At 47.9% G+C, this 27147-nt stretch overlaps 9 protein-coding genes across 9 annotated transcripts; 4 read left to right on the top strand and 5 right to left on the bottom strand.

Annotated features, from left to right (window-relative positions):
* Positions 1-599: 599 nt before the first annotated feature.
* On the top strand, positions 600-4118 carry LY89DRAFT_103946 (SAPS-domain-containing protein). The gene is made up of 3 exons (XM_018205029.1): positions 600-1405; positions 1455-2984; positions 3032-4118. The coding sequence occupies exons 1-3, from the start codon at positions 752-754 to the stop codon at positions 3818-3820; spliced, it is 2973 nt and encodes a 990-aa protein (XP_018069478.1). The 5' UTR covers positions 600-751; the 3' UTR covers positions 3821-4118.
* Positions 4119-5561: 1443 nt separating this feature from the next.
* LY89DRAFT_698040 (class I glutamine amidotransferase-like protein) lies at positions 5562-6506 on the bottom strand (the record flags this gene model as incomplete). Its single annotated transcript, XM_018216950.1, has 4 exons — positions 5562-5655; positions 5720-6076; positions 6145-6388; positions 6440-6506. The coding sequence occupies 4 exons, from the start codon at positions 6504-6506 to the stop codon at positions 5562-5564; spliced, it is 762 nt and encodes a 253-aa protein (XP_018069477.1).
* Positions 6507-6992: 486 nt separating this feature from the next.
* Positions 6993-8134, bottom strand: LY89DRAFT_783330 (uncharacterized protein). The gene is made up of 5 exons (XM_018222666.1): positions 7642-8134; positions 7454-7590; positions 7380-7403; positions 7177-7333; positions 6993-7094 (listed from the first exon to the last, which is right to left on the bottom strand). The coding sequence occupies exons 1-4, from the start codon at positions 7792-7794 to the stop codon at positions 7225-7227; spliced, it is 423 nt and encodes a 140-aa protein (XP_018069476.1). The 5' UTR covers positions 7795-8134; the 3' UTR covers positions 6993-7094; positions 7177-7224.
* Positions 8135-8450: 316 nt separating this feature from the next.
* On the top strand, positions 8451-9600 carry LY89DRAFT_735254 (NAD(P)-binding protein; the record flags this gene model as incomplete). The annotated part of the gene is made up of 4 exons (XM_018219991.1): positions 8451-8546; positions 8609-8724; positions 8841-9319; positions 9389-9600. 4 exons carry the CDS (start codon positions 8451-8453, stop codon positions 9598-9600), a joined length of 903 nt encoding a protein of 300 aa, XP_018069475.1.
* Positions 9601-9648: 48 nt separating this feature from the next.
* On the bottom strand, positions 9649-10561 carry LY89DRAFT_103655 (uncharacterized protein). Its single transcript, XM_018205027.1, has one exon. It carries the CDS (start codon positions 10431-10433, stop codon positions 9918-9920), a length of 516 nt encoding a protein of 171 aa, XP_018069474.1. The 5' UTR covers positions 10434-10561; the 3' UTR covers positions 9649-9917.
* Positions 10562-12540: 1979 nt separating this feature from the next.
* Positions 12541-13963, top strand: LY89DRAFT_685938 (uncharacterized protein). Its single transcript, XM_018215176.1, has one exon. It carries the CDS (start codon positions 12804-12806, stop codon positions 13704-13706), a length of 903 nt encoding a protein of 300 aa, XP_018069473.1. The 5' UTR covers positions 12541-12803; the 3' UTR covers positions 13707-13963.
* A 405-nt stretch (positions 13964-14368) lies between these two features.
* On the bottom strand, positions 14369-16053 carry LY89DRAFT_670626 (uncharacterized protein; the record flags this gene model as incomplete). The annotated part of the gene is made up of 5 exons (XM_018213173.1): positions 14369-14408; positions 14538-15069; positions 15207-15297; positions 15355-15588; positions 15646-16053. The coding sequence occupies 5 exons, from the start codon at positions 16051-16053 to the stop codon at positions 14369-14371; spliced, it is 1305 nt and encodes a 434-aa protein (XP_018069472.1).
* A 3707-nt stretch (positions 16054-19760) lies between these two features.
* Positions 19761-20745, top strand: LY89DRAFT_103619 (uncharacterized protein). The gene is made up of 2 exons (XM_018205026.1): positions 19761-20053; positions 20122-20745. Exons 1-2 carry the CDS (start codon positions 19942-19944, stop codon positions 20511-20513), a joined length of 504 nt encoding a protein of 167 aa, XP_018069471.1. The 5' UTR covers positions 19761-19941; the 3' UTR covers positions 20514-20745.
* A 3274-nt stretch (positions 20746-24019) lies between these two features.
* LY89DRAFT_750346 (uncharacterized protein) lies at positions 24020-25787 on the bottom strand. The gene is made up of 4 exons (XM_018221197.1): positions 24941-25787; positions 24840-24884; positions 24504-24787; positions 24020-24386 (listed from the first exon to the last, which is right to left on the bottom strand). Exons 1-4 carry the CDS (start codon positions 25733-25735, stop codon positions 24053-24055), a joined length of 1458 nt encoding a protein of 485 aa, XP_018069470.1. The 5' UTR covers positions 25736-25787; the 3' UTR covers positions 24020-24052.
* Positions 25788-27147: the final 1360 nt, after the last annotated feature.

Below are 27147 nucleotides of genomic sequence, written 5' to 3'. Positions count from 1 at the left end.
ATCTGCGGGAACAACAGCCATAGCCATAGCCATCCATATCAGCAAAACCCAGTCGCAAAAACCAACGACCTCATCAAACAAATAATCAAGAAGTTCGCAAACCTCAACCACTCCATCTGCAATCCCCATCCCTTCACGAATTGTACTTCTATACTTTCTGCTTCATTTTGTTGCTCCTTTGATACCCGACGCTTTCTTCCAGTCACCTTCTAATCTTCGCTTGCGCCTGACGGAGTGCTTCGCCCTATGATACTTTGAGCCTCAACTAAAATCCTCTGTCCATCATCACCCTCGGCACACGACCCCCGACCAGACCCAAGACCTTCTTCAATTGTACAATAGCTTTCGATCTCAAGATCCTCTTCTGTATGCACCCCTTCCCCACACGTCCACCGTGCAGGTCCGAAGACTCTGCGCAGGGCTGAGCCGCGCCGTGTGTGAGGCATCAGTGCTCACCGAGCCACCGAAGTCGAGAGACAATCAAGGCTAACGTCATGTTTCGCAGGATCTTTGTAGCAGCATCAGCATCATCTCCCTTACGAGTCACGACACATAGATAGACGGTCCACGCGCGCGTCGCGACCTTTGACAACGGCTCTTCTTCGTCGGGAAAATATCTTTGGCGGCTCTAGCGACATACGACGTACCTCGCATGACCAACTTCCAGCTATTGCCTGTCTTACAAAACGATATTCATCTCGCTCTACCGCCACATTCCCGGTGGCAGACGAGTGCAGTCACATAATTCAAGATGTTTTGGCGATTCGGCGGATACGCCAACATCTCCACAATTGATACAATTCTCGACAAGCCCGATGTTACACTCGAAGAGCTGTTGGATGAGAGCGACCTGATACAAGAGCTCAAGCAACATAACACCAAACTCATTGAGTATTTGAGGGAAGACAAGATCCTAGAGAGACTCCTAGAATACGTTGTAGCGCCCAAATTAGAGGTCGTTGCTTCGGAGGAGGAAGCTACCGAGGAACAAGCTAAAGAAACAGAAGGGAAAGGAAAGGAACGTTTCTCAGCGACCTGGCCGCCTCCAGAAGACGAAGATGAGAAGGAAAAGAAACGAAATCGTTATGCCTACGTCTCTGCTGAGGTATTGTCTTCTGACAACTGGTCAATATGCGAATCCTTGATGGAAAACCAAACTCTTCTACGGAAATTCTGGGAATTCCTCAAGTTGCCTCCACCTCTTGATCCTCTACAAGCCAGTTATTTTACTAAGGTCAACGAAGCCCTACTCGACAAGAAAACCGAGGAGATGCTCGAGTTCTTCAAGTCAATTGATGGAGCGGTCAAGAATATGCTCCAACATGTTGATTCACCTATGGTTATGGATTTGCTTTTGAAGATCATAAGTTTGGAGAAGGCAGAGGGTGGACAAGGCATAGTTGACGTAAGCAAGTGGCAGCTCAATAGCAGATTTCTGGCTAACAATCTTACAGTGGCTGCATTCTCAGGACCTAATGCCAATCTTGCTATCATTCCTCTCTTCCGAACACTCTTGGGCTACACAAACTTCTGCCGGAGATTTCTTAAAGGCTATTATTACCATATCTGCGAATGCATCCCAGAACGAGCAGTCCTGTATCGGTCCGAATGAGTTGACCAGACAATTGGTGTCCCAGCCGTGCATTGAGAAGCTCATATCAGATATGCTTAAAGGAGGTAATCCTTTGACGGTTGGCGTTGGAATTGTGATTGAGGTCATCCGCAAGAACAACTCCGATTACGACCCAGACGTTGGGGCAGAAGCGAATTCTGTTCCTTCCTCCCGAGATCCAATTTACCTTGGCACACTTCTTCGCATGTTCGCCCAACGAGTTCCAGACTTTATGGAGTTGATTCTGAGTCCAAACCATACAATTGGAGGTGGCGACGGACCTGTCACCATTCGGAGAAAGGAACTCAGCGCAGCATTCGGTGGGAAGATCGAACCATTAGGATTTGATAGATTTAAGACTTGCGAATTGATGGCTGAGCTCCTACACTGCAGCAACATGGGTCTCTTGAACGAGGTTGGGAGTGAAGAATTCGTCAAATCAAGAGATATGGAACGCGAGAGACTGAAGGCGGAAGGCAAATTGGGTGTTGCGGCAAACCCCTCCAATCATTCCAGTGGTGAAGATCTCACCATGAAATCTTCGACTCAAACTCGCCTAGGATCTCCTGAAGGAACTCGAAAACTTGAAGTCCAGAATGCTTCCGACGACGATGGTTTCGAAGAAGTCAATCACTCAACTGAGGACGACAGCAAGGACGACTTCGACGAGAGATTCGACGTGAAACATGAGGGCGAGGATAATAATTTGACTCCCACTCCTGCGCCACTGTCCTTCATGGACAAAGATGACGAAGAGTTTGTGGACGAGCCATTAAGTTCACCACGATTAAAACTCGAAGAGATGGACCATACACATCAAATGGAGGAGCCAGATATGACTGTGTTACCACTGTCGCCTACCAAGGAGCTGTCTCAGCAAGTCGGATCTCTCGATCTTCAACAAGAAGACACTCCCATGACCTCCCCACCTCCGTCAGTTGAAAGCGTAGATGTCGAAGATAGCGAGCCTTCTTCAGGTGAGTCGAACAAGCCTTCACCAGAGACGTCAGAAGAATCGGCCGACAGCCCTCCAAAAGAAGAACACGCCGAGTCGCATGATCCTATTGCAACAGATGAAACTCCAATGCCGGATCCATTAGATGTTGCCCGACCAGAAGATGTTCCTGCACCACTGTTTGCAAAAAAGAGTGAGCCAGAGCAACAGGAAGTACCACCACCGGTGCCAGAAGTGGGCGCCAGCCTCGAGAGCCTTGACACGACAATGGGCGAAGCCGGCGATAGTTCTCAACTGATCGCTATGGCCAATACGGATGAGCACAACCAAGCTGCTGAAGAAAGCCGGATCACTCCTGTTGTTGGAGACTTCCTCAAGATGCAATTCGTGGAGCACAAAGTTGTTCCAACTATCTTGGTGAGTCTTGATTACGGATGATGCTAGCAGTGAACTAATTCAGATAGGATTTCTTTTTCCGTTTCCCATGGAATAACTTTCTACATAATGTGGTATACGATGTTGTTCAGCAGGTCTTCAATGGCCCGATGGATCGAGGATTTAATCGATCACTCGCAATTGATCTTTTCGAGACTGGCGATATCACTATGCGCATTGTTGATGGCCAGAGAAAGAGCGATGAAGCTCAAGAAAAGAACCGGATGAGGCTGGGATATATGGGTCACCTGACCCTCATCGCCGAGGAGGTCGTAAAATTCACGGAGCGACATCCACCCGAGCTTCTGTCGGATTCTGTCTTGGAGAAGGTGATGAACGGCGAATGGATCACGTACGTTGAGGTAACTCTGGCTGAAACAAGAGAGCGAGACAATGCCATCCTTGGAGGTGTGAGACCAGACATGTCTGTTGGCCCTCGTCAAGCTGTCATGAACGCAGTGAACGCAGCCAACAATTTCGGCGGTTCGTCCGCCTTAGCAGAAGCTGGACTGAATGGAGCAGCCGGACTCGACACCATTGATCTGGCGAATGGAAATGGCACATCGGCATTTACTCTTAGCAGCGGCACCCTTCTCAGTGGTTTCGGCAGCTCGAGCGACGAAGAGGATGACGAAATGGACGAAGATAATGATGAAGAAGGTGGAAGGAATAATAGTGGCGCGGCTGAAGTGGGTCATTCTGTTCCTCCAGCCCCCAATCTTGACAAGTTCGACGAAGAAGAAGTCGATTACGAATATTTGGAGCAACTCGATCGCGAGACCCCCTTGTTTCCTGAGGGAGGAGTCCGGGACGAATGAACTCTATTTCATTTTCTTGTACATTATTTTGCATCACTACCGGCGTTTTCTTTGGGTCTCTGACAGCCGATCTTGTCAACATTGGGAGATGAGTTCTTAAATCTAGATTTATGAACATGTCTCTCACTTGCGATTGATTGCCGAGAATGATTGATGACTGCTCCACTGAGCGGACTTCGTGCCAGGTGTGACAGGAGGATTATAAAATACTGACGAATTGTTTTTCTCTAGTTCTCGAGATACATATCGACGCCATCAACAACTACAGCAACGAGTTCCGATCTTGACCCTCCTTCAGTACCGCCTCCACCCCCACCCCCTTTGAACATCACGCCTTCTCGTGCTCGTCGCCAGCTAGCTGCTCGGTTAGCTCTGCACAAACACAATGCGGAAAACAACAACGAGAACGGAAACAAGCAGGAGGAGGTTGAGCATCAGAAGAATCTGAACCCCTTCGCCACAGAAGAGGACGACGATTCAGATAATGATGACCACGACGGAGACTTCTCCATCGGGGACCTGGAAGGTGAAGATGACGGGAGAGGTCTACTAGGATCTTCAGGCAAGGACGAAGAGCAGGCCAACGGCAGTAAGCATGTGGGTATCCCCAGCAACCACCTCGCGAGCATTTTGTCTTCTACCACCTCTTCCGTCACCACGTCGTCGTTCACGGGCCTTGGAAGAGCAGCCTTCCCGTCCATGTGGCCTTTCAACACAGGCAGCAGCAGTCCCAAAGGCGGCAGCCATTTCGCTGTTGGTGGCGAGGACAGTAGTAGTCAGAACGGACACCCTTCCTCGTCGTATAACCACCGTAGTAGTAGCCATGGCAGGGGCGAGAATAGTGCTAATGACGATGATATACAGAGCGATGATAGCGATGATTCTGATGAGGGGAGAGGGTTCGGTGGTGATGGAGAGGGCGAGTATAAGGGAAAAAGGAGGCTGAGTGCTACAACTGAGGCGAAGCGGAGGACGAGTCTAGAGGATGATGATGAGGATGAGGAGGTCGTGCATGTGGCAATGGCGGAAGCAGATGTAGAGGCTAATGCTGAGAAGGGCGCGGTGAAGGAAGGTGATGATGAGGAGTTGGTGGAGGTTCATCATGCGGAGACGCAGGTGGAGACCAAGTGAAGTGAAGTGAATGATCAGGGACGAGTCTGTAACAATAGCTTGCATGGTGGTGCATAAGGTGGGATGGGTGGATTGTATATTAGGAGTGTGTGGGTATATGAAGAGTATTTGAACATGGATTATATCGTTCTTTTCATCTTGTCGTGCCGGTGTCCCAGCTCTATGATGAAGTTGCAAAGTTGCAAGACCCAATCTTAATAAGGTCGTCCTAGGGATTTCGGAAGCCTCGGCATCTTTTTACTTCGATGATAATGGAAGCGTTTTCAGCGCGATTTGCGCAATTTGCGCGTATTGCGGATGTTTGGCAGAGGCTCAAGATAGTTACTTGGAAATCCAAGAGACTTCGTTTCTTGTGCATGGTATCTTTTAAATTTATGTGCTCTCATCCCCTTCCTTATCACACAACAGATTTTCTGTCTCTTAACTTATTTTTAGATGAGAATTATGAATGTCTTCGCAAGGGCAGTCGCAGCTGGAAATCAGCACATTGGAGAAAGTGGTTCAAACCAAAAACAATGGGCTGCGGTTTTCACTCTAGAATTCAATTTGTCTTCATTGATTGATAGAGTTGTGGATCTCTACAACTTGACGTTGAATGGTGCCCCGGTTCCTAGCGTCGACTCGGGTTCGTCGAGTTGTTCGCATCTGTAAGACCGTGCAGAGTCGCAAAAGGGTCATCGGTCGAGTTCATATGTCTCTCGTACCTAGACGAATCGAAAAGTCAGCATTATCTTCCTCAAAACATCACCTTCACAGAAATCAACTCACTCCATCCCATTCGCAATCCCCGTAGCATTGGCCTCCGAATACACAGCCGAGATCCACGCAAGCATAACATCGATTCCAGCCGACACACCAGACGAAGTCCACACATTCCCATCCGTGACCCATCGCGCCTGAGCGACCCATTTGACCTTGGGTCCCAGTGCAATGGTCTGGTCCCAGACCGCTTTGTTGGTCGTAGCATGCTTGCCGTCGAGGACGCCTGCGCGAGCGGCGATCCCGGCGCCGTTGCAGACGGTGATTAGGTATTGGAGGGTGGGGTAGCGGGCTTTGATGAATTGGATGGTGGAGTCTAGTAAGGGGGCTGGGGCGAAGAGGCCGTTGCCGCCGGGGATGATGAGTCTGTTGGGTAGGTGAGTTGAGTTGTGCCTTAATACAGGATGGATGGACGGATGGACGGATGGACTTACACATCGAGTGGAGGAGCTGTCTCGAAAGTGTGAGTTGGGAGGACATGCTCGGAGAAGGTCGAATTCATCTTGTTGCCGTTGAACCAAGAAGTCGGTGGTAGGCTGGAGATGGGATCCATTGTCTCGGCGACGATGGTTAGGTTCAGATCGTAGAGGCCGGCAAGACCATTCAGTGCTTCAAGAGGACCGAACACATCGAGGACTTCAAAGCCTTGGTAGAGGAGGTACCCGAAGTGAGTAGGTGCTAAAATTTGTCAGTCATAGCTCGCAATAGTTCGAAATTTGAACAGCGTACTGGCATTGACTTGATTTGCCAGAAGGTAAAGACCAATGATAATGTTAGAAAGTGTTTGAGATAGCATCTTTTGCGCTGAGTTTAGTTTTCTGAGGAAATAGAATGATATTCAAAAAAGCAATACGAATGAGGAGATTTGGAAGTCCATCTTGAACTTCTGCCCTTTATATAGCAATGGCGAAAATGATACAAAGTCAATAGCAACAACAATCACACTACCCTTCCGGCACGGCTAAGAAGACTTCCATAAGAATCTGAAGCCGCGAAGTCAGGCTAAATGAATCGAACGTGGACATTCGAGTACTTATTATATGAGAAAGCAAATTCATGGCCAACAGGAGCGAGTAGTCTAAACACCTATACGAAACCACATGACTTGCAATATATGAATGTTCGACCCCTCATCCGAAAGTGAGAGGTTTTGCGCAAGAATGTAAGCGGCCAAGGTTTTAGGTTTAGCAAGAGTGCTTTTCAAACCAATTGATTTAGCGAATGTCAAATTGAGTCGGACGAATATTCGTCGGATATAGCTGTGGCGTATAGTAAAATAATTGTCGCGATGTGGGCTATATCCGAGGACGGGTCTTCCATCCGCTTGTGGTATTGAGCTCGAGTTAACATCACACGACGCGAAAGTCCGGTGTGAAAAGGGATACTTTTACGCGTAAGCAGAAACACGAAAAGGAATCGATGGAGAATGAGGGCTTTAATTTTGGGTGTCGGTAGAATCCTCTTACCATTGTCAATCAGCTAATGAGGAATGATGAAGAGCTGCTGCATTAACTTCAAATCTCGTTCGTTTCCATCACCTCTTTCAACATTGCAGTATTTATATACTCTCTAATAGTGACCACCTTGCCAGTCTTTCCATCAAAGATCAAGATCCAACAGTATCTGGAATGTCTGTAAGCATATATGTAACTTCTAAGTGAGCTCTCACCTGTTATTATACTGCTTCCCATTCCTACGTTTCACATCAGCAATGACAAGCGAGATTGTTCGACATCTACTCACTTCTGTGTTGCAGACCCGCTCGCTTCGACGATCGCTTTGAGCCCAATGATGTCCAGACTTTCGATTTTCATGGTTAGAGGGCTAGCAAGCCGTGCTATGAGGGGTTTGTTGACTATTTCACGCCAGGTTTTGACATTCTGTGGACAGATTAGCATTGCAGTCTATTTTGAAGATAGAGAGAAGATTACATATGTCCCAGTTCGATGTTGTTCGTTGAAGGTTGGATCTCCGATCATCCAGTTCACGTCCGGATCCAGACCATCGAGGAATGGTGTCCATTCTCCTTGAGCTGCTGGACCCAGGAAGGCGTAGATATACTCGGGGGTAAGTTGGAAAGACATCTTGCTATAAAAAAGAGAAACTTATATCTACGCTCTGATCTTTCCAGCAAGCAGTTGAGGGCAAGAGGGGAGACCTTTGACATTTTCAAGACTTTCTCGAACATTGCGAGAGCAGAGAGAAGAATGACAAGATTCTGCTTAGAAAGCAAATGAGCAAGATATATAATCACAAATTCCACTCATGTTTGAGGTTGCATCGCACTTGTTCTCCACTCTGACGAGTTGGTGCATCCGGTTTGACGAGTGAGGCTATTTTACTTTGAAATAAAACATTGTTCTGGACCTCCTGGTACAACACCGCTCTAAAAGACTCAAGACTGTCTTCTTTGTTACTTCATCTTGCTGGAAGCAAAATGAAATATGGAGAACATGTTCTATGAATAAAAAAGATTTTTGATATCCGGGATTTAGATATCGAAACTTTCGGCGATAAGATTAGGTCAGACGCTTCAAGTCGATGATCCCACTCTTGACCACTCCTTTTCATTTCTGCTTCGATCTAGGCCAGACCAAGTATCAACATCACTTTCTTGACCTCAAAGTCTGCGTCTCACCCTTCATTGGTCTGCCACATTCGTGCATATTTATTTAGCACATACCTATCATCGCGATCCTTCGCTTGTCAGTCAGGGGCACACCTCAAGCGAGTTGTAAACATGACTTCAACCGAAATCGGAAATCTGTTCTCTGTCAAGGGACGAACTGCTTTGGTGACTGGAGGAACAAGTGGCATCGGGCTTATGAGTGCGAAGGTTCTACGTCTTTCCTTGTTTCTCGCAACACTGCTGGCCGTTGCTGATCCGTCTCGCTCCAGGGTCTCGTGACTAATGGAGCTCGCGTCTATGTTTGTGGGCTGGAGAGCGATCCTATAGCTGATGTTGAAAAAGAATTGAATGAGTTAGGAAAGAGTTCTGGCGGGTCTGCCTATGGGTAAGGACTCATATTTTATCATGTTTTCTCTACCGATAACTTCCCACTGCTTCCCACCAAAACACTCCTGATCCGGATCTTGGCTCCTTATGAAACGATCGCTGAGTGCACCACAGTTTTCCATGCGATCTCACATCCAAAGAAGGAATCGAAGCAGTTTCAACACAACTCCGCTCCCACGAAAGCCATCTCGACATCCTGATTTCCAACGCCGGCATCAGACGAGACCCTCCCATTCCATGCAATCCTCTGACCGCCTCACTCACTGAGCTACAGACTTCTCTCTGGTCCTCAAAACACGAGGACTGGACGCGATCGTTCCAAATCAATACCATGGCACACTACTATCTTTCCGTCGCCCTCCTGGATCTCCTTGTTGCTGCGGGTGACATCGATATGCCGGATGGAAGCAAAGGCCGTGATCATGGGCGCGGGGTTGTGGTGGTTACGTCCTCGATAGCGAGTCTCCATAATGCGACCAATGTCGATATGATGAGCTATGCGAGCACGAAAGCTGCGACTGATCATCTGGTCAGTTTGCTTGCTGCGAAGTTTGCGAGGTGGTATGTTCGAGTTGTGGGTATCAATCCTGGTTGTAAGCTTCTCCTCCAATTTCTGAAATGTCGACAGATAGAACGGGGATTGGAGGGCTGATAGCGTACAGTTGTTCCTAGCAATATGAATCCGATGGGTACAGGGAAAGGGGCTGATATCTTTGGAGATTTGGTACAGAAAGTACCTGCAAAGAGAGCTGGAGAGACAGACGACCTTGCAGGTATTATACTATTCCTTGTGAGTAAGGCCGGTGCATATGTCGATGGGAGATGTATTGCGATTGATGGTGGGAGGACTCTGTTCGCAAATGGACAGGTATAAAGAAAACGAAGACATGCTGGAAAACTCGAGTTGGATTTATCATGCTTATATTGGTGATATCCGCGATACTCCTTGCAAAGAAATGCTAAGAATGAGAGAGACATGAAATTTGTCTCGTGAATGAGAGTCCGTAAGGTGAAGCCCAAATGTCCCCAGATGTTGGTACATTGTACCGTAAGCCCCTAAACTCCATGCCTTGAATGCAACCCTATGACAAACATCCTAAGAAAATGCGGATTCCGCGAGGTGTAGTATATAGAGATGATATCTGATCGTTCGATAGAAATAGAAAACTTGTCTTGGCCCAGGTGAAGCCTTTACTCTTCATCCTCCAAGCTCAACGGTGGCAGAGGCTCATATGGCTTATCTGCTCCGAGCCTCTCGTGGAGTCTCTTCCATACATCCTCGCTTGTAGAGTCCCTGTCGCATAGGTCCATCAGATGTTCTCTGCGGACATCCTCCTCGACACTGAACCAAATCATTGCCTTTCTTTCTCTGTCCATCTTTGCCAAGACCTCATCCTCGATATAATGGAAGTTGTCGCTCTGCATATCGGAGCGGATATAATCGCCCATTCCCTTTGCATCGAGATACACTTTCATGTCTGCTTTCCATGCTCGGCAGCGGGGAGACTGACCTGGTCCGCCAAACTTGGTGAGATGAATTGTCACACCTCCGATGGTGTCGGTAAACAGGGTGGTATCTTCGAGCAGGTCGTCGGAGCTGCTACTTCCCGAGGAGTAGCTGGATGTTCGGCTGCGGGGTGCTGAAGGGCGGAACGAGGGGCGCGAGCCTCGGAATCGAGGAGAGCGGGGTGAGCGTGGAGAATGCATGTTGATGTGAAGGGTTGTCGGTGAGAAAAAGAGTAGGTTTCGAAAGGGGTATTGTAATCTTCTGTACTCGACTCGCCGGTGCTGTGTATCTCGAAGATGGTTTGTCGGTGGTTGTCGGTGATCTCGACGTGGGGAATGGCCGATTAAATATCCAACAACTCAGCTATCTTTAGGCGTCCGAGAAATCTAAGCCACCGATGAGATTCTGAGATCTGGGGAAACGGAAGCTTTTTTAGACCGCCGCCAACGTGGAGTTTCAGAGCGTGGCCGAGGGTTCGTGTGTACTGTTGTATCTAAGACATTGCTCCTTCTTAGCCTTGCCAGCCAATGCTGAGTTGAGTCGGTGTATTTTGATCAAGGGTATGCCTGTGATTTGACGAATAGAATCATCCTTGGCGCGGGGAGAGATGTTCAGGAACGTGGGAAGCGTGATCCGCATATAGAACAGCGGTAGTCGTAGGAGCAATCAGCGACGGCACCGAATGCTACAGGAGCTGCTATCACATGTTAAAGTACGTGAGACTTCGTAAGGCTAGCTTGTGAACGTTCGCTCAGCGGTCAATCAAATCAACGAAACAATGGAAGGATTTTGGGAAGGCATGGAAGGCTGAAATTTTTCTTCGGCATGTTTAGTGGAGTTGATCAAACTGATAAGCGAAGACTTCTCCGCTCAAATAGGTCTCAATGCCATGGAAGACTTCCAGAAGGAACATAAAAGTATTCTAGCTCCTTGGTGGTTCTTGGTCTTGACTTGACACGTTTTAGACTTGATCCAAAGAGATGTTGAAGCCTGATCTTTGGGGTGAGGTAAATCGCCGAAGACTGTTCATTCGCGAATCCACTCTTCGTCGGACACCGAAAATAGACCAGTGCTCGTCGTATCACTAAAGGGCCTCGTGAGCATGACTAGGTGATGTCATACTTCACGTGTCGAGCTGTCTGCCAGACTTGTAGTGTTTGATGCTCATCTGCGCACTTGAAGCGAAAGAGTTTTGTTTGGAAAAGAGAAATCAAGAAGGGAGAAAGTCTGAAGTTGTCGCTGGAGACACTAGCTACGGCGAGCGAAAATTGCACTACTTGCGCGCTTCGCTTAGTGACGCTCAAAAATAATCTCACAATTTTCACGCATCCCAAATCTGCACTGGAAGCACACACGTCGTTTGGTGCAATTGAATCAGCTTCTGCTGTTTCTCCTAGACTAATAGCTAGATGGAAATATTGTGTGGTTGAGAAATGGGAGTGCGTCATGTATGGGCATGATCTGACCAATGAAAGCCCGTGGTACAGTTACGAAGTACCTAGGCCACCCACACAATAAACCATACCCACAATTCTATTATATAAACTCAGATCTCCCTTCCTCATCTTCCTCTTTTCCCCTACACACCTCGCACATCAAAGAGAGATCTCTGGTCTGGAGAATGGCAATGATTTTCTTTTTTTTGCTTTTCTTCACTACAAAGATCAAAAGCGCATCGAGGCCTGGTTCATCGACCAAAAAGGAATCATCTATGTATGATCTGATGAATGGCAATGTCTTTTTTAATTTGCCAATCACCATCCAAAGATCTCATGGTTCTGCCGTTTCCACTCGTTCAATCAAAGAGAAGCTACTGGTGTGAATGTACGGCAATGGTAATTTGCCTTTCAGCACTATGGCTCTGACCACAGAGCTTATATATTTTTTCATTGCAAATGCTAGCTTGCTAGTTCTGCGAAGAAGAAACCGAGCACTCCTGTCCCGTCAGTGTATGTATTTGCATACGTCAAGCATAGGGCGAAGTGCGAACTCGTCCAAAGAACTCGCCATTCCTCGGGAGTGGATTTTCAGACTCGCTTGCGACAGAAAGGAGAATGCTCAACTCCGATCTTCCTCAAACTGTGGAAACTTGATTATCTGTTTGCATAAGACCTCGTTTCGGCTCTCGGCTCTCTTGTCCAATGAGTAGATCGTTATTGCGCTGGCGTCAGATTTAATTGCCGTGCGGCGTGGGGACAATTATCGACTTTCGCTTAGCTGGCTCGCGCGAGTGATTGATGCTCGGGAGAGGCGCAGTTAAGTGAAGCGCTATTACTAGAGAGGTTAGGTTTCCCGGGCTCAACACTAGAACCAACATCGAGATATAAGTACGTTCTCTTATGGCCGCAATGCTACGTTGTTAAGGTTGCGGCGTAGGTAAAGCGCTATTGATTTGAGAAAGCGGAAGTCATATGGATCCTTATCGAGGACGGCCTCCAAAGCACGCCTAGCGATAACTACCTAGGTAATGTATCAATACAGAAACGAGAACCCCGCATCGATAGAAACGTTCACTCTCACCTTGATTCTACCTTTTCACCAATTTTTCCATCACAGCAACGATAGGCAGTATGGAGAACCTCTCGCTACAGGACAATGTGGATCAAGAGCGCCGAACTAGGATTGAGTCCGCACTCCAACAGTACCGCGAGACAGTATCACAGCACAACGTCACCTTAATCCGCGCTTATGTTCGAGCTGTAGCAGCGCAACCTGTTCCAGGGAATTGGTCAGAAGATACAGCCCAAACAATGCGCATGCGAGAATGCAGTCGTGCACTGCGAATCCAGTTTCCCGAGTCCGTCTCTCCACAACAATTGCTTGACGACGACAACGTGATCGCTGAGCTTGTGCGAACCAAATACCTAGAAGGCGTCTCGTCCTATCCCGTCAACCTAGAACAGCGAGAGGAATATTTCGCGAAAGTCGGCACCCGCGTCCGAGAAATCATTGATGTAGCGGAGTTTCCTCCAGCGGATCTGGCCTACCTTTGTACATTGGTGAGCGGTATTACGGGTCCCGGACTTTCCTACCACCATGATGCGCAGGTATTCGATTTTATTTCGCCGATCAAGCATGCTCAGATGGTGGATGAAATGGCACAAGCCGTCATCGTGCCCATCCGGTACGATTACTCAGGCAGCGCTGATCAAACAACGGATCAGTTGACGTTCGTATGGGAGGAATGGAACATTGCGGTTGCGTTCCAGATTGGCAGTGGTCCACAGACTGGTGGATCTTTTGCGTTGTATTGCCGTCGTGTAGAGGCAAATGATGAACCGTTCAAGTGGAGGTACGGCATTCACGTCGATCACTGGGGGAGCGAGGTCTACGATAGTGTCGAGGAGTTTCTGGGCTTTTACGGTCACTTCAAAGAACAGACCGAGCAAGACATTGTACGTGATATGAGACCTGTGACGGGAAGTGGTAGGGGTGGAAGAGGAACAGGTGGACGAGGAGCAGGAGGAATGTGATAAGGAGCTGTCAATTGCCATTCATCTGACGATTCTGCAATTCTGCTGCTTTATACTATAACATTCCTGTCACGTACTCTGCCAAACTATATAGGCTTGCCAGTCCAGCTGCACGAGATGAATGCAGCATCTTTATCTCGAGTAGGTAGTATGAAACAAGGTGGCACAATACAAAGAATCCACCTCCCGTCATTGGAGAACGTATCGACAGTTTTCCGGGGAGTCGATGGCGAGCAAGTCCGTCTAGTACACAGACAACTACATACAAGCTGCATATCAAGATCTCTGGCTTCCAAAGATCCAGTGATCGTTTCTTCCCTCCAAGATCAATGACAACTCTTCCAGTCTCCTCTTCTTGGAGATGACTATGGTATTTTCGGAAGTGGTCCAGTCTACGGCGTGCGTCGAGATATTGAATCGCTCTCCGGAAGTATCCAATGTCATTGGCGGTGGGGGACTTCCTTGCTTTCAAATTCCCGTTTGCACTTCCAGGTGACTTATGATTCCGAGCTGTAGGGCTCTCAACCATAAACAGTCGAGAACTCGCCTTGCTAGCACTCGTCGTACAGCTCGCCTCGATCTTGAGATTGAGTATGCGAAGTACAGTATCGTTGCTTTGACTTAGATTCGGGTCGGGCACTGAGCGAAAGGTTGTCCCGAGGCTACATGCGTGCTCGTGGCTGTAAAAGCTGATTCCAATATCTTCCATTGGATCATAGTAAGCTGTCCAATCACAATGCGGAGAGCTAGGTCTGGCAAGTGTTCTTTGAACGATATTCTCAGCATTGCTCGGTAAAACCTTCGGCGGAGATGGTGTGAAAGTGAACTTACCCTACTCTTGTCCTGTCATTCTTTGGTTCCTTTATGCCGTCTTCTGCCATGCTGAAATAGCCCGCTTCACTGACTACTCGCTCACCGGGTATGACGCAGAGATATCGAGCCGCTATTGAATCATACAAGCGCACTGTACTCCCAGAATGGATTGTTTTCTGTGAAGTGCGCCATCTCCGTGTCTGTTGTGGGAATTGCTTTATTTCCCAAAGGTACCGTTCGATGAATTTGTCTTGGAAGAAGACACGGTGAGATCCTTCGATGGACCAGAGTTGTCCCGTCTCATCAACATAGTGTTCGGTAGAATTTGGCGAAATTTCTGCTGGCAGACTTTGCTCCCAGACCATGGAATCGCTCCAGAGGAAGCCAGCTCCTGGGACATATAGAGTATATGCCGTGTCATGATGCGGAGCGAAAGGAGGTCCAGCTTGTGCCGAAGATCGAGCGAGCGGAAATGGAGTGAGGTCCCTACGAGCAGAAGCAGAGAGATAGCGGAGGTTGTAGTTTCCTCCAGCTGATGATTCGGATATGGCTTATAGACAAGTCAGTATATAGCTTTATTCTGGGAGCCGAGCCAGTTTTTCTTTTGCAGCTCAACTTCAGCTCGTTTGAGTTTTCGGGTGGCTCGCTTACAAGAATAAGGGGGAAGAGGAGTGTTTGTAGACTTACGGAGGAGTGCGCCAATGACGATAATGGCGATGATTGGACATACTATGATTGATATAAACAGATTCGAGATTCCGGCGTAAGCAATAGACACCTATATACAGGTTGTCAAATCCCAATATTGACAACAATGAAGGTTGGGCAGACTCACCGGAGAGCATTGCACGTTTGCTACTTTCCGGATAATTATCCTCACACGAGCAACGAATATGAGAAAGTATGCTACTACTGCGTCGATGAAGTTACAGCCGAGAGCATAGCCGGTGAGAACAAGAGCTTCTCCGAGACCTAAGAAAAGTAGTACCCTCAAATATCCGGGGAGACGTCCCCAACCCGTTGTGGCCACAAAAGCCAGGGTCAAAAATGCATCCGCCACTCCGTTCGGCTTCCAAGTGGTTAGTCAGCGCAACAGTATTGTCTTCAGAAGTCAAGTGGTACATACAAGTGAGAGGGAATTTTGCTGCCTGCTGGAAGTAGAAAGCCAGACACTCGCAAACGAGATGTACAGAAACGTGCTTGTCCAGAATTTGCTCCCCACTTGCGCAATTTGGTGTGCTTGCAGTGGCAACCTCAAAAACGCAAGGCCAACCAACATCCAGGCAATGTCAAATGCTATTGTCATAAACGATTGACCAGTGGGCGTCGAACCAATGATAGTGGACAGTGGTGCGAAAAGCTCCACTGTCGCCTGACCTCTGGTTGTGAAGTTGGTTAAAACTTCGTGTAAACGAACGAGATGGGGATCGTAGTCTGAAGACATATGGCATAATGTGTCTAAGACCGCAAAAAGAACTAGAAAGACGAGAATAGACCACCAGCAACTCAGAGATAATGACTTCGAGGGCTTCATGGTCTCTCTCTCCGGGATGCTTTGGTGACCCATGATATCCTATTGCAAAAGAACAATACCTTTTCCCATCGAAATATTCAGACATATTTGCTCGAGATCCACATTACGCTCTTCGTGGTCTTGCTTCGGAGCCGCGACGGACTCTTCTCCGAGAATTGATGCTTGTATGTGATAAGCTACAGTAGTGGCGCCAACGAACGCCGCATTTAAGGGGGCGGCGGCACAGGACAGCGGCTACTTTGCATTATTGCAATCTGATCTTTGTTCCGGAGGCAAAGCAAGTCAACGTGACTTCGGTAGACGATGCATTCTTTAAATATTCAATAAACGGTCAATAGTGCGGCCGAAATGTTGGTTGATGTGTGGCACGGATGTTGGATTATCCTCAATGTGATGGAACTTTAGTTAGTACGTCGCTAATTATCCTGGCACAAATGTTGGATTTTTTGAACGCACTCCGTATGCGGAAGGTATTCTGCATCAAATAGTCTACGTCGTATGGGCTCAACCAATCTCATCGCAGTCTGATATATCGTGCGGGTTTATGAAGCCGTGATAATAATCTGTGAGCTTGGAACATATCCACGCGATATGTGGCTTAGTCACGCCTTTAGCTAAGTACAGTCAATTCAACCGCGTAGCGGGACATCGTCTGTCTGCCACTCCTTGATATCGGCCATGAAGTCCATCGACGACGAGTGAGTTTCTCTGAATCCAGCTGACGATGCGGGAACGTTTGCCGAATCAATGTTAGCCCTAATTTCAACCTCCATCTCCAGACCACCCGTCGCCCGGTCCTCCGGATCTAACGGTCCCACTGCGCCGTTCAGTCTCTTGAGAAGGAGTGTGTATACCCAGCCTCATCCCAACTGTCTAAATGATCTAGACCATGTGGCACAGCTGGAGAAATAGGACTGCCCCTGTGGCAGTCAGATTAAGTCCAGTATTCATGCGAAGCTGGTCGTCGAGGAAAGTAAAAGGGGGAGTACAAGAGATGGTGCCATGCCACGTTGTTGGGGATGATTCGACTTCATTTTCATGTCAATAATGTCTAGGACTTTTGTGACCGTGTGGCGGGCCTGTTATGGCTCGTATCTTGGTGTCCTCTTTCTTCTCCTCAACTTTGCTCCTGTTCAGGCAGCCAACACAACGATGAGCAGCACTCCAAGTGCGACAATTGATACGATAGATGCCCCCAGTACCATCGAATTCTCCTCGGCGGTGCAGCTAGCATCTTCCATTTCGTTTCAATTGACCCAGCTTGCAAACAGTAAGTCAAAGATAACCGTTCTTTCCCTACCGTGCTCGGAGCCGGGAAGTATTCAAGAAATGAAGAATGGATCTACCCAGATCAAAGATTTTCAGCTCTTCATATCTGCTCCTTGGTTCCAAATACAATTTTTAGAGTCCATACTAACGTGTCATTAGGTACGTTGAATTGAAGCCTGATCTTCTCTTCGTCTTTGGAACGAGCTACTCGAGAAATATTCAAGATATTCCAAATAGCATTCAAGAACGTACTATTTGGACTCTTCGAGGATCCTCTCTGGCTTCTGGGACATTCTTGAACATGGAAATTGACTTTTTGATTGACAGTACCCGCAATTCCCATACCAACCAATATCACCGCTTTCCCGGAATACGAGATTGTAAGTCGACTCGCGCCTGCTATGCCACCTATACAGGCTGGCGTTGCCTTCCCAGATGCAGACAGCATGATTGCCGACCTGATCTCATCGACCAACGTATCTGGGTCGTCTGGGTCTTCTCTCGCTGGCCGTCAATCGGCTCTCAGAGTCATGGTTGTTGGCGACTCTATGTCTCAAGGTATGACCATGCAACTATTATGTTAACGTCGCTATGAGCGTATTGACCTAGGCTTACCCGCAACGCTACAGGTAAAGAAGGTGACTACACTTGGCGCTACCGAATCTGGCAATTCTTTCAGCAGAACAACATTGATGTCGAAATGGTTGGCCCTTATACTGGGACGGTATGTATTTGCGCGATATAATCGTTACGAGGCCATTGCGATACTAAGGACAGACTTCAGGTGCCACCAGATCCGGCAACACCACCAACGCCGCCGATTTTGTATGGCGAAACAGCTCCATCATCCATGATTGGAACCAACGGCGGATATGCTGCAGATGTGGACTCAGCTTTCTTATCGAATTCTAACCACTTTGCTGTCTGGTAAGCAATAATATACCCCTAAATTTCTCACGGATACAGCTGACCTTGTAGGGGTATGTACTGTTAGCTCGGAGCAGATTTAGCTTTTTTGGTGAGACACCCACTAATCAAGATCGTATTTAGGTAGAGCTGTAGCCGTCGACAAAGGCCTGATCCAGGGCGTGCTCGAGTCAACGCCCGCGGATCTCATTCTCTTCATGTTGGGATTTAACGATATGGGCTGGTTTTATAGCGATGCTCCTGGGACCATCTCTAGCGTTTCCACTTTCGTGACAAACGCTCGAGCAGCAAATCCGAACGTGAAGTTCGCTCTTGCTAATGTACCACAACGAAGCTTTCTGGGTGGTCGCCAAGATCTCGTCGATAATACCGAGATCTATAATCAGTTACTTCCAGAATACATCGCACAATGGACTACCACCAAGTCTCCCATTTCTCTGGTACAGCTCGAGGAGAACTATGTAGGTAGCACCTTGACAGATAACGATTGACCATGTACTAAATCGAGTTTAGGATTGCCAACCTGGCGGCTGCCCGGCCGGTATCTGCTCCTGTGACCTCTTTCTCTCCTGTACCGCAATATTAATGAATCATAGGTTACGACGGCTTGCACCCGAATGCTTGGGGCGAGTACCAAATTGCCAACGCTTTCTCTCAGACCCTGGTCAATGATTTTCAGTTGGGAACCACTCCTATCGCAGTTCCGGCTCAGGATGATTCCAGTTTGACGCGTCCTCTGCCAATCCCGTCAAACTTTCAGGTTTTCTCCTCTCCGCAAGGCGTGACAGCTACTTGGGACGCTGGTGAGTTGATTTTAAACATAAGACTTGTTCTTTTTGAATTCTGCTGAAATGACAATAGTATATGGCGCATATGGCTATGATGTTTCTGTTTCTATCAATGGAGGAGGAAACGGTTTCTCCGCAACAAGTTCCTCTTTCAATAGATGGGATTCGCAGTGGCCACTCTCTGTAAGTTGAAGAAAGAGCGCCTGATGCCATTTCATTTGCATTGCGGCTCGGGAACTGATCGGCAAAAGTCAGACAAGTGTCAGCGACTTTGTGTCAAAGGGCAATTTCTTCAGCTCTTCTACTCTCCTCCTCACTACTCGATGCATTTTTTTAATCATTTTCGTTCATTTTTCTGTCCTGCGAAGCTAGGAAAAGGCCCAATGTCTGTGCCTGGAGACAGGTGTTTCCTGTCAAAAGTCGTCACCAATTCTGGGACATTCAGAGTGAGAATGTTGGAAAAGCCCCTGCTAATTTGCGCATAGGGCTGGACATATGCCGTTGCGGTGCGTGCTCAGTGTGGCGACAATAGAGTGGGAGGGTACACATCGACATTGTCAGCAGAAGCCACGCCGCAACTCGCTGATCCACCACAGAATGTTGTCGTGGAGCCCACTGCAGATGGCTTCACGGTCACATGGGATGCTCCCTCAGGTGCCAATGACGGTACGTACACACAAATCACACACCAACGGGTACATATTCATGTACGAGTGCAATGTTTAAAGCGTCGCTAATTCGTGCTCGTTGATTCTAGGCTCCATCATTGAGTACAATGTCATATATTGGGATTCGTACTACCTTGATTGCCAGTACATCTCAGGAGCAGCATTCACTAGTTCGCCCGCAGTTATTACTGGCTTGGTGCCCGGGAAAAGCTATTTGATTGCACCTGTTACCTGGAATGAGAATGGCCAAGGACTGCCAACCTTCGCCAATAACGCTGTGCCAGGTGCCGGAACACCTTCTGTTCCAACAGACCTTGTGGTCGTTTCCAACGACCCTACCACTATTCAGTACGTGAGCATCTCTTATTTCATACCCGCCTTAACCAGGAAAGACTGACTTTCTGATCTCATTATAGCGCTACTTGGACTGGGTCAGATTCTGCTGGAGGCTATCACCTCTGGTCTCGAAGTGTCGACACGGCAAATGCGCCATGGAAGCTGGCTGGTAATATCACTCATGGAACTTGTGCAGACTCGAATTGGCTTTTTCCTGGCACGTGGCACTATGAGTGGAGTGTCACTGCATTTAATGGGAACGAGGAGTCTGCACAAGCACCAGCAGTGCTCGCCCCATCTCCAGCCAGCACAGTCACTGAAGGGAGTCCTGGACCCACTTGCCCTCCTGCCCCATCTTGGTGTCCTGCTGGAGCCGGTGCCTCGGTTCCTACTGAAAGCGGAGGCACACTTCCTACTACCGGGCTTCCAACTCAAGTTACCTCACTTGAGACGATCACAACGGATGGCGTGACGATCACCCTTACGCCTTTACCTACTGCTACTGTAGAGACTCTAACGGAACCTGACGGCTCCACAATTACATTGACTCTACCCTCAGGTTCGCCGGTGATTACTGGTCTTGAAACCATCACCACAGATGGCTCTACCCTTACGGTAGGACCAGCTGGCAGCTTCACCGAAACGCTGACAGAACCTGATGGATCCACCATTGTCTTGACTTTCCCTTCAGGCTCGCCAGTGATTACAGGACTTGAGACAATCACTGAAGACGGCTCTACGCTCACAGTAGGACCAGCTCCAACAGGAACCATAAACCCAGGTGGTGGTGTCACAGAGACGCTGACCGAGCCTGATGGCTCTCTCGTTACTTTAACCTTTCCCTCAGGGTCTCCGATCATTACTGGGCTTGAGACAATTACCACAGACGGTTCTACGCTTACGGTCGGACCATCCCCTACCACCGTGACGTCTACTATGACCACACTCCCTCCTGGAGTGTCATTTACGGCATTTACTGAGTTCCCTATAACAACTAACATTTGGTACACAACTACTGTATGTTGAGAACAACCTTTTACCCCCTTTTTCATCTCAAAAGCCGAGCTACTCGGGAGCTCCTTGAGAAAAGTTTAGCGATGCTGGAAAAAAAATCAGTGGTCAAACACATTGCTTTCATCTTTCCGGTTCTACCCTTCGGCTCCCAAGTCGATCATAAAAGTTTATACTAATGTGTCGTTAGGGAAGCGACTCGTCCACAACAATCGTCCCAGTTCTCTTACCCTGCCCAACTTGTCAAGCTATAATTATCTGGAACGTTCCTGAAATTCCTTGGGTTGAGTTCAAATGGCCACAACTACCGGAACTTCCTTCTTTCCATTTTCCATGCATCAAGATTTTTGGCATTCACATCGCGGGCGATTGCCCGAGCCCTTCCGGGCCACCACCTGTGGACGATGGCCCTCCTCCAGACCCCGAGCCTACAACCACTCCGGGAGATACTGATGACGGATCTGACCCCTGCGAACTGGAAACGAGCACCGGAATGTGTGACAATGGCAACTATCCCGTCTTTGATCCGAACTCTGGGACCATTAGCTGCGATGGCTCGACTACTCAACTCGACCAATGCCAACAAAACATAGACGACAACATCGAAGCTGTTCAGAGCTATCTGGAGAATGAACAGTCCTGCTGCTCAACATCGAGTAAAGCTAAGAGACAAGCATCGGGAGGCGTTCTTTCGCTACTCAACCGCGGTCTCGACTCCTTAGGGCTGAGCCAAAATAAGCGGGCTGATTATTGCCCTGCTCCAGGTCAGAACCCAAAAGAACCGCCAGCAGGGACATGTTATGCTACATATACATGCCCACATATGCTGTACCCCAATGTTTGTGGAAATGCCAAATCTGCCATACTTCATAGAGGGGCGACTTCAATCTTGACCCACCACACTGGGTCAACTTTTCATGATACGAAACCATGGTAAGTTACCCAAAGAAAAGCCAAAACAATCCAAAGACCTTCTTCAGAACCAGAACCTGCTACTGACGCCCTCATGATGACAGGTACTGGGGACATTATCGTTCCTATCCAACTGACAATCCAGCGGCCGGTTGGGAACTTGATAAGTGTCAGCCAGAAGAGTATCCTTTTGGTTCTGGTAATCCTAGCCAGGTCTACGATGGAACATCTGTCCTGCGACTCATTCCCGGAGCGGGATTTGAATGGCGTTTGGAAAATCAACTTCATGGAACCTCACTTGCACGCTGGGTCCAAGGAATCGCAACTGATTACAACAATTACCAGAAAGAATTGACGAAAAAACAGGGTACGCTTGGCCGTGATGGTATTGTGTATTGCGTCGAATTCGACCCAATCTTCACGAACTACCTGCCAGAGGACCTCGTGAACGAGAACTTTTGCGCTTGGCCTTATGGACCTCAGTATACACTGGTCAACGATTTTTGGGTTAATGGCGTCAGGACATGGGATCCTTGGTTTGACGTGTCTGGCACGAATCGGAAGTCGTTGGAATTCCTGTACTATGTGAATGCTGAAGGTACAGAAATTGACGACACTCCGAACGTGGGCGACCATTCTGTGTATGGTTTTGTACCACCAACTTATTGTTACCTACCATCGCCTGGTGCCCAGACTTGGAACAACATCACTAAGGTCTGGGAACCGACACCGGGCTTTGGACCGGCAGGCAGGTCGAACATTCCAACCGATCAAATGTGCATTGACCCACCAGGGCAAGCCACCATGGCAAAACGTGGGAACGAAACATTGTCCGTACACGCTGAGACAAACCAAACTCGTGTTCATCCTCGAGATTTGACTGTTCGTCAACTTTCCTCAACAGGAGGTTTCCTCGACCCGAATGTCTACATTTATATGGGCTGTCTTACCAGCGATGCCGGCGGTGACGGCGATGGAGACGATCCTTGCGCAGGCGACATTGATGTCTGTCCAGACCCCGCCGCTGACATACCAAGTGGGAATGGTATACCAGTGACTGCAGATCCTATCGGGGCTTCAACCGAGTCAGGTTACTACAGTACTGGTCCCATTCCCTCCACAGCGTTCCAAACCAGTCAGTCCACATCCGGCCTCGCAACTCCTACCTCCATCCAGTCAACAACCGGCCTCGCATCCCCCACCTCTACAACACCCACCGCTACCTCTACGGTCTCCGCTCTTCCCGACCTTATCTTCTGCTACATTTACGTCTTTGATAAGAGCGTCGCATTCCAGTCGTATACCTACCAATGGTTCGCTGATAACGGGAGACTCAATTGCTCAACAGTCACAGACGAAACCATCATCTCGAGCGTGTCGGCCAACACCACCGAGGAGGAGTCTACCTACCACTACCCATATGGATACACGCCCATGGGTGATCTCACATTAGACTACCCCGGCTTCTTCGATTGCCAGTTCATCACACAATACAACGGCAACTCCGGCGACGATGCGTTGTATGGCGCTGCGGACCAGGGGTCGTCGACAGGCAGCATCGGATGTAATGACTCACCCGGGGACGAGACGACAGTCGACGCTTTGTATGGTTTTTGTAATAAAGAGTATGAGGTGGTAACGACGTCGACGGGAGAGATCTTCGAGGAGCTTTTCAGATGTACTATGGCCAACCCGAGGGCGTAAAACGATTGAGTAGATAGAGAGAAGGAGAAAGGGTATGTGTACCGTGAAACAAGAGGTGATGTTGTTTTAGAGTCTGTGGGACAATATGAGCGAACTAACTTAGTCCAACTAAGTCCCAAGTGTGAATTAAGATACTCCTATCTATCTTCGCAATCTCTGGAATAATATTCTTCTATATCCCATTCTTTATGGAATGCAATGTATTCAAGCTCAGTGCTGCATAGCCGTCGGCGAGCCTCAATAATCGAATTAAAAATATATCCGACGAAATATTGTTCAAGTGTTGAACAGGATTGACGTCACTGTGCTGCTAGGAATTGATAATGCTCTCGACTTATCTATGAATTTTACGCGTATCTTCATTCATCTTCTCGGATCCATGCCTCAAGAGACAGATACTACGCTAGAATTACGAGCACTTCCATGATAATGGCCCCACAAAGCTGCAACCTGAACAAACTGCGTAGAATTTGAAATAGACACCTTTGTCTCAAACCCATCATTGGCAACCGTCTTGGTAAGATTCAATGCATCGGCAGTCTCTCCTTCATATATTTCCCAACCCGCGATGTTCGTAGCTCCGTTCCAACTCATAAACGCCGAGCCTGCTCTCGCAACCACGATTGGAGATGCCGCCGGCTGGGCTGTCCAATCTAGACGATAGGTACGATATGAAGAAGAGGCATCCAGCCCTGCCCATTGAGTGGACATGCGAACACTGTCGATTGATTAGTTGCAGTTTCAAGATCTGTCTTCGCAGCCGAGCTGTTAAGCCTGGCATCAAGACATATTCCCGGAACTCGACTGTCCGGGAGTTAGAGCGGATTATACTTACTCTCCTTCTGGACCGAATTCCTTGAATACTGGCAGCTCACCGTAGCCCATAAAGACGTTTCCGTTGGGGAGCGCATCGTATGCTCCTTGCGAGGTAGCAAATAGAGGTTCGTTAGGGTCGGCCAGCCTCTTGAGAATAGTTGCCTCCTTGCTAGTCAGGTTGAGATAGAAGTCTAAGCCGAGGGTTTGATTGGGAGTGATTCTGTTGGCGTTGGCATTGTCGAACATATGGAGGACGAGACCCTCGGGAGTCACATGCTCAACTCGAACACGATGCTGCCATGACTAGGATAAAAAAGTTAGGATGTGTGCAAATGGGTAGGTGGAGATTCCACACGAATTCACCGTCAGATGGAAGTTCAAAGTCTCCACCATTCGATCCCTATGTGAAGGTTAGAGATTCTTAACCCATACTGCACGTTTATAGTGTATACTGACTTCAAACTCCCATTCAATTTGACCTTTCGAATCAATCTTATACGTGGTCCACGTGTGCCGACTGTTCACTAAGAATCCATCTCCAACAGGTTGGATTGAGTTGATGTGAAAGTAATCGAAGGGATCGGCGCTACTCCCCGCACCTGCCAGTGGTAATTTTGTAGCATTGACCGGAACATGTTCAATTGCACTCCACGAAAATAAGATTTCTTGAGTTGGGATATCGATTTCGAAGACTAGGCCATCATAAATCCAACCATCAGCAGTGCCGTTAATAGACGTGAGATCAGCCTGGGTATAATTATACGCAGTCACAATCAAAGTGCCTCTGTCCGTAACAACGGATTCATGAATATCCGCCTGGCATTCGTACCTTATTGCCGCAGGCGGAAAGTTCAAGTTGAGATCAGGACATATACTGTAGAGTTCCGTGTAGGTGTTATCGAGAATCTGCACTTTGCCATAACCATGTCCTGAAATCAGAGGGTTTGCGTTTCCGGTTCCATTCCAGAATGTGAGAACTGGCTGGCCGTACAGACTTGTAGTTAAGAAATTGGTGTATGATCCGCTCGCCTCGCTGCTCCAGACAAGGTCGCCGCTGCCGGTCATAATCACAGCTGACCCCGCAGTGAGATTCAATGGCGTCAGGAATACGAGTCCGGATGCGAGTGGCAACCCCGATAGCTCGGTGACATTGAAAACTGGGGGTGCGAAAGGTTCAGTCTCGAATGACGAGACTGTGGTAATTGCAACGCCCAGTGAGAGAGCACAGAAAATGTGACGTTGTACAAACATATCGCAATCCAAGAATGGGTAACAGATTTGATAGGCTGCGAATGAATATGAGGTACAGAAAAGAAAGAGAAGTGTGTACACTTGTACATAAGAAAAGAAATAAAGCAGGACTACGAGAAGTGAGCCATTACATAATAAGGTTGCTGGTTATGTTATGTCTTTTCATGAAATTCAGGTTTTCGCAACTGTACGCTAGGATGACGCCATTCGCATTTCTTCCATTTTGCGCGAGGATCTTCAACAGCTTCTCGGGCATCACCACGCTATTTATGTGGGAGTGCAAGGATGCTTGGCATCGTTAATTATCGGTTTTGGTGATCAAAATGTAGCGCTTCGCTTGCTAGCCAATCACAACCAAAAGAGCCTTGTATCAGTACTATTGCTGATCTCGGAGGTCTTGAGTTTCATAAATTGTTCCATAAAATCTAGAATAATATCATCTTATATTCCAAGCTTTACTGTAAGTCGTTTAACAACATTAAGTACGAACTTTAGACACAATGGTATTTCCTAACGAGGTCGCTCGTCGCATTTATCCAAATTCTGCGAGTCGAAGAGCTAGCACTTGGTCGGGCAAAGGTCCTGAAGCATCTCAAAGATGAATGAATGCATTCAGTCATGGAAAATGTCGGCAGAGAACCGACATTTTCTTTCTCCTAGCACGCTGGCTTGGAGAAAATACCAGTCGCCGCCACAAGAAAGTATGCAATGGCATGAGGATTGCAAATAAAGCGGACAATTAATTCACCCAATAAGAGGAAGGAGCTTGGATAAGCTGGTAAAATTTGATGTATGTCTCGGTCGTTTCCAGAAGGCCTCTAAAACCATAATAACATTTGCGCCTATAACAGGTAGTTCGATATCGGAATCTCGATATGAGCAAATTCCATTTCCGTCTTTGGACCTGAGCTGTTGCTGCTATAGCCTGAGCTATGGGTAAGCGAGTCTGACTGAGAAGGGTGTCATAAGAGGTGAGCCGAAGGCGACCCTTTTGGGCTCCTCGGCTACGACTGCCGCCGGCTAAAATTGGAAAAAGCAAGGCAAGGGTTACTTCGGGACCAGTTTCGATCCTTATTCGCAAGAGCCGCACCAAACGACTTACCAACTTAAACGTATATAAGCACATACTGATCTATTAAGCACTTATTCAGCTTCTGTCTGCCATAAAATATCGTACTCGAATACACACAATACTATACCGTAATAGTAGTCGATCGATGATTCTATATATGGTTTCAAAGGGCTAAAAGGACGACAATACAAATTCTAGAAGTCAACGTTTAGCGTGCCTCATGAGCATGCTATCCATCATACAACGCCACCAAATGCTTCCCCTGGGCAAGGTATCGTTCATACAAAACTACGAAACAAAGCGGGATACGGCAGTCGTATCGGGGGCTACGACTGCTATA

This window comes from Mollisia scopiformis (assembly GCF_001500285.1).
Source record: "Mollisia scopiformis unplaced genomic scaffold LY89scaffold_15, whole genome shotgun sequence".
Classification (NCBI taxonomy): Eukaryota; Fungi; Ascomycota; class Leotiomycetes; order Helotiales; family Mollisiaceae; genus Mollisia; species Mollisia scopiformis.
Note: the sequence above shows the minus strand (reverse complement) of the source record. Positions and strands in the feature narration are given on the sequence as shown.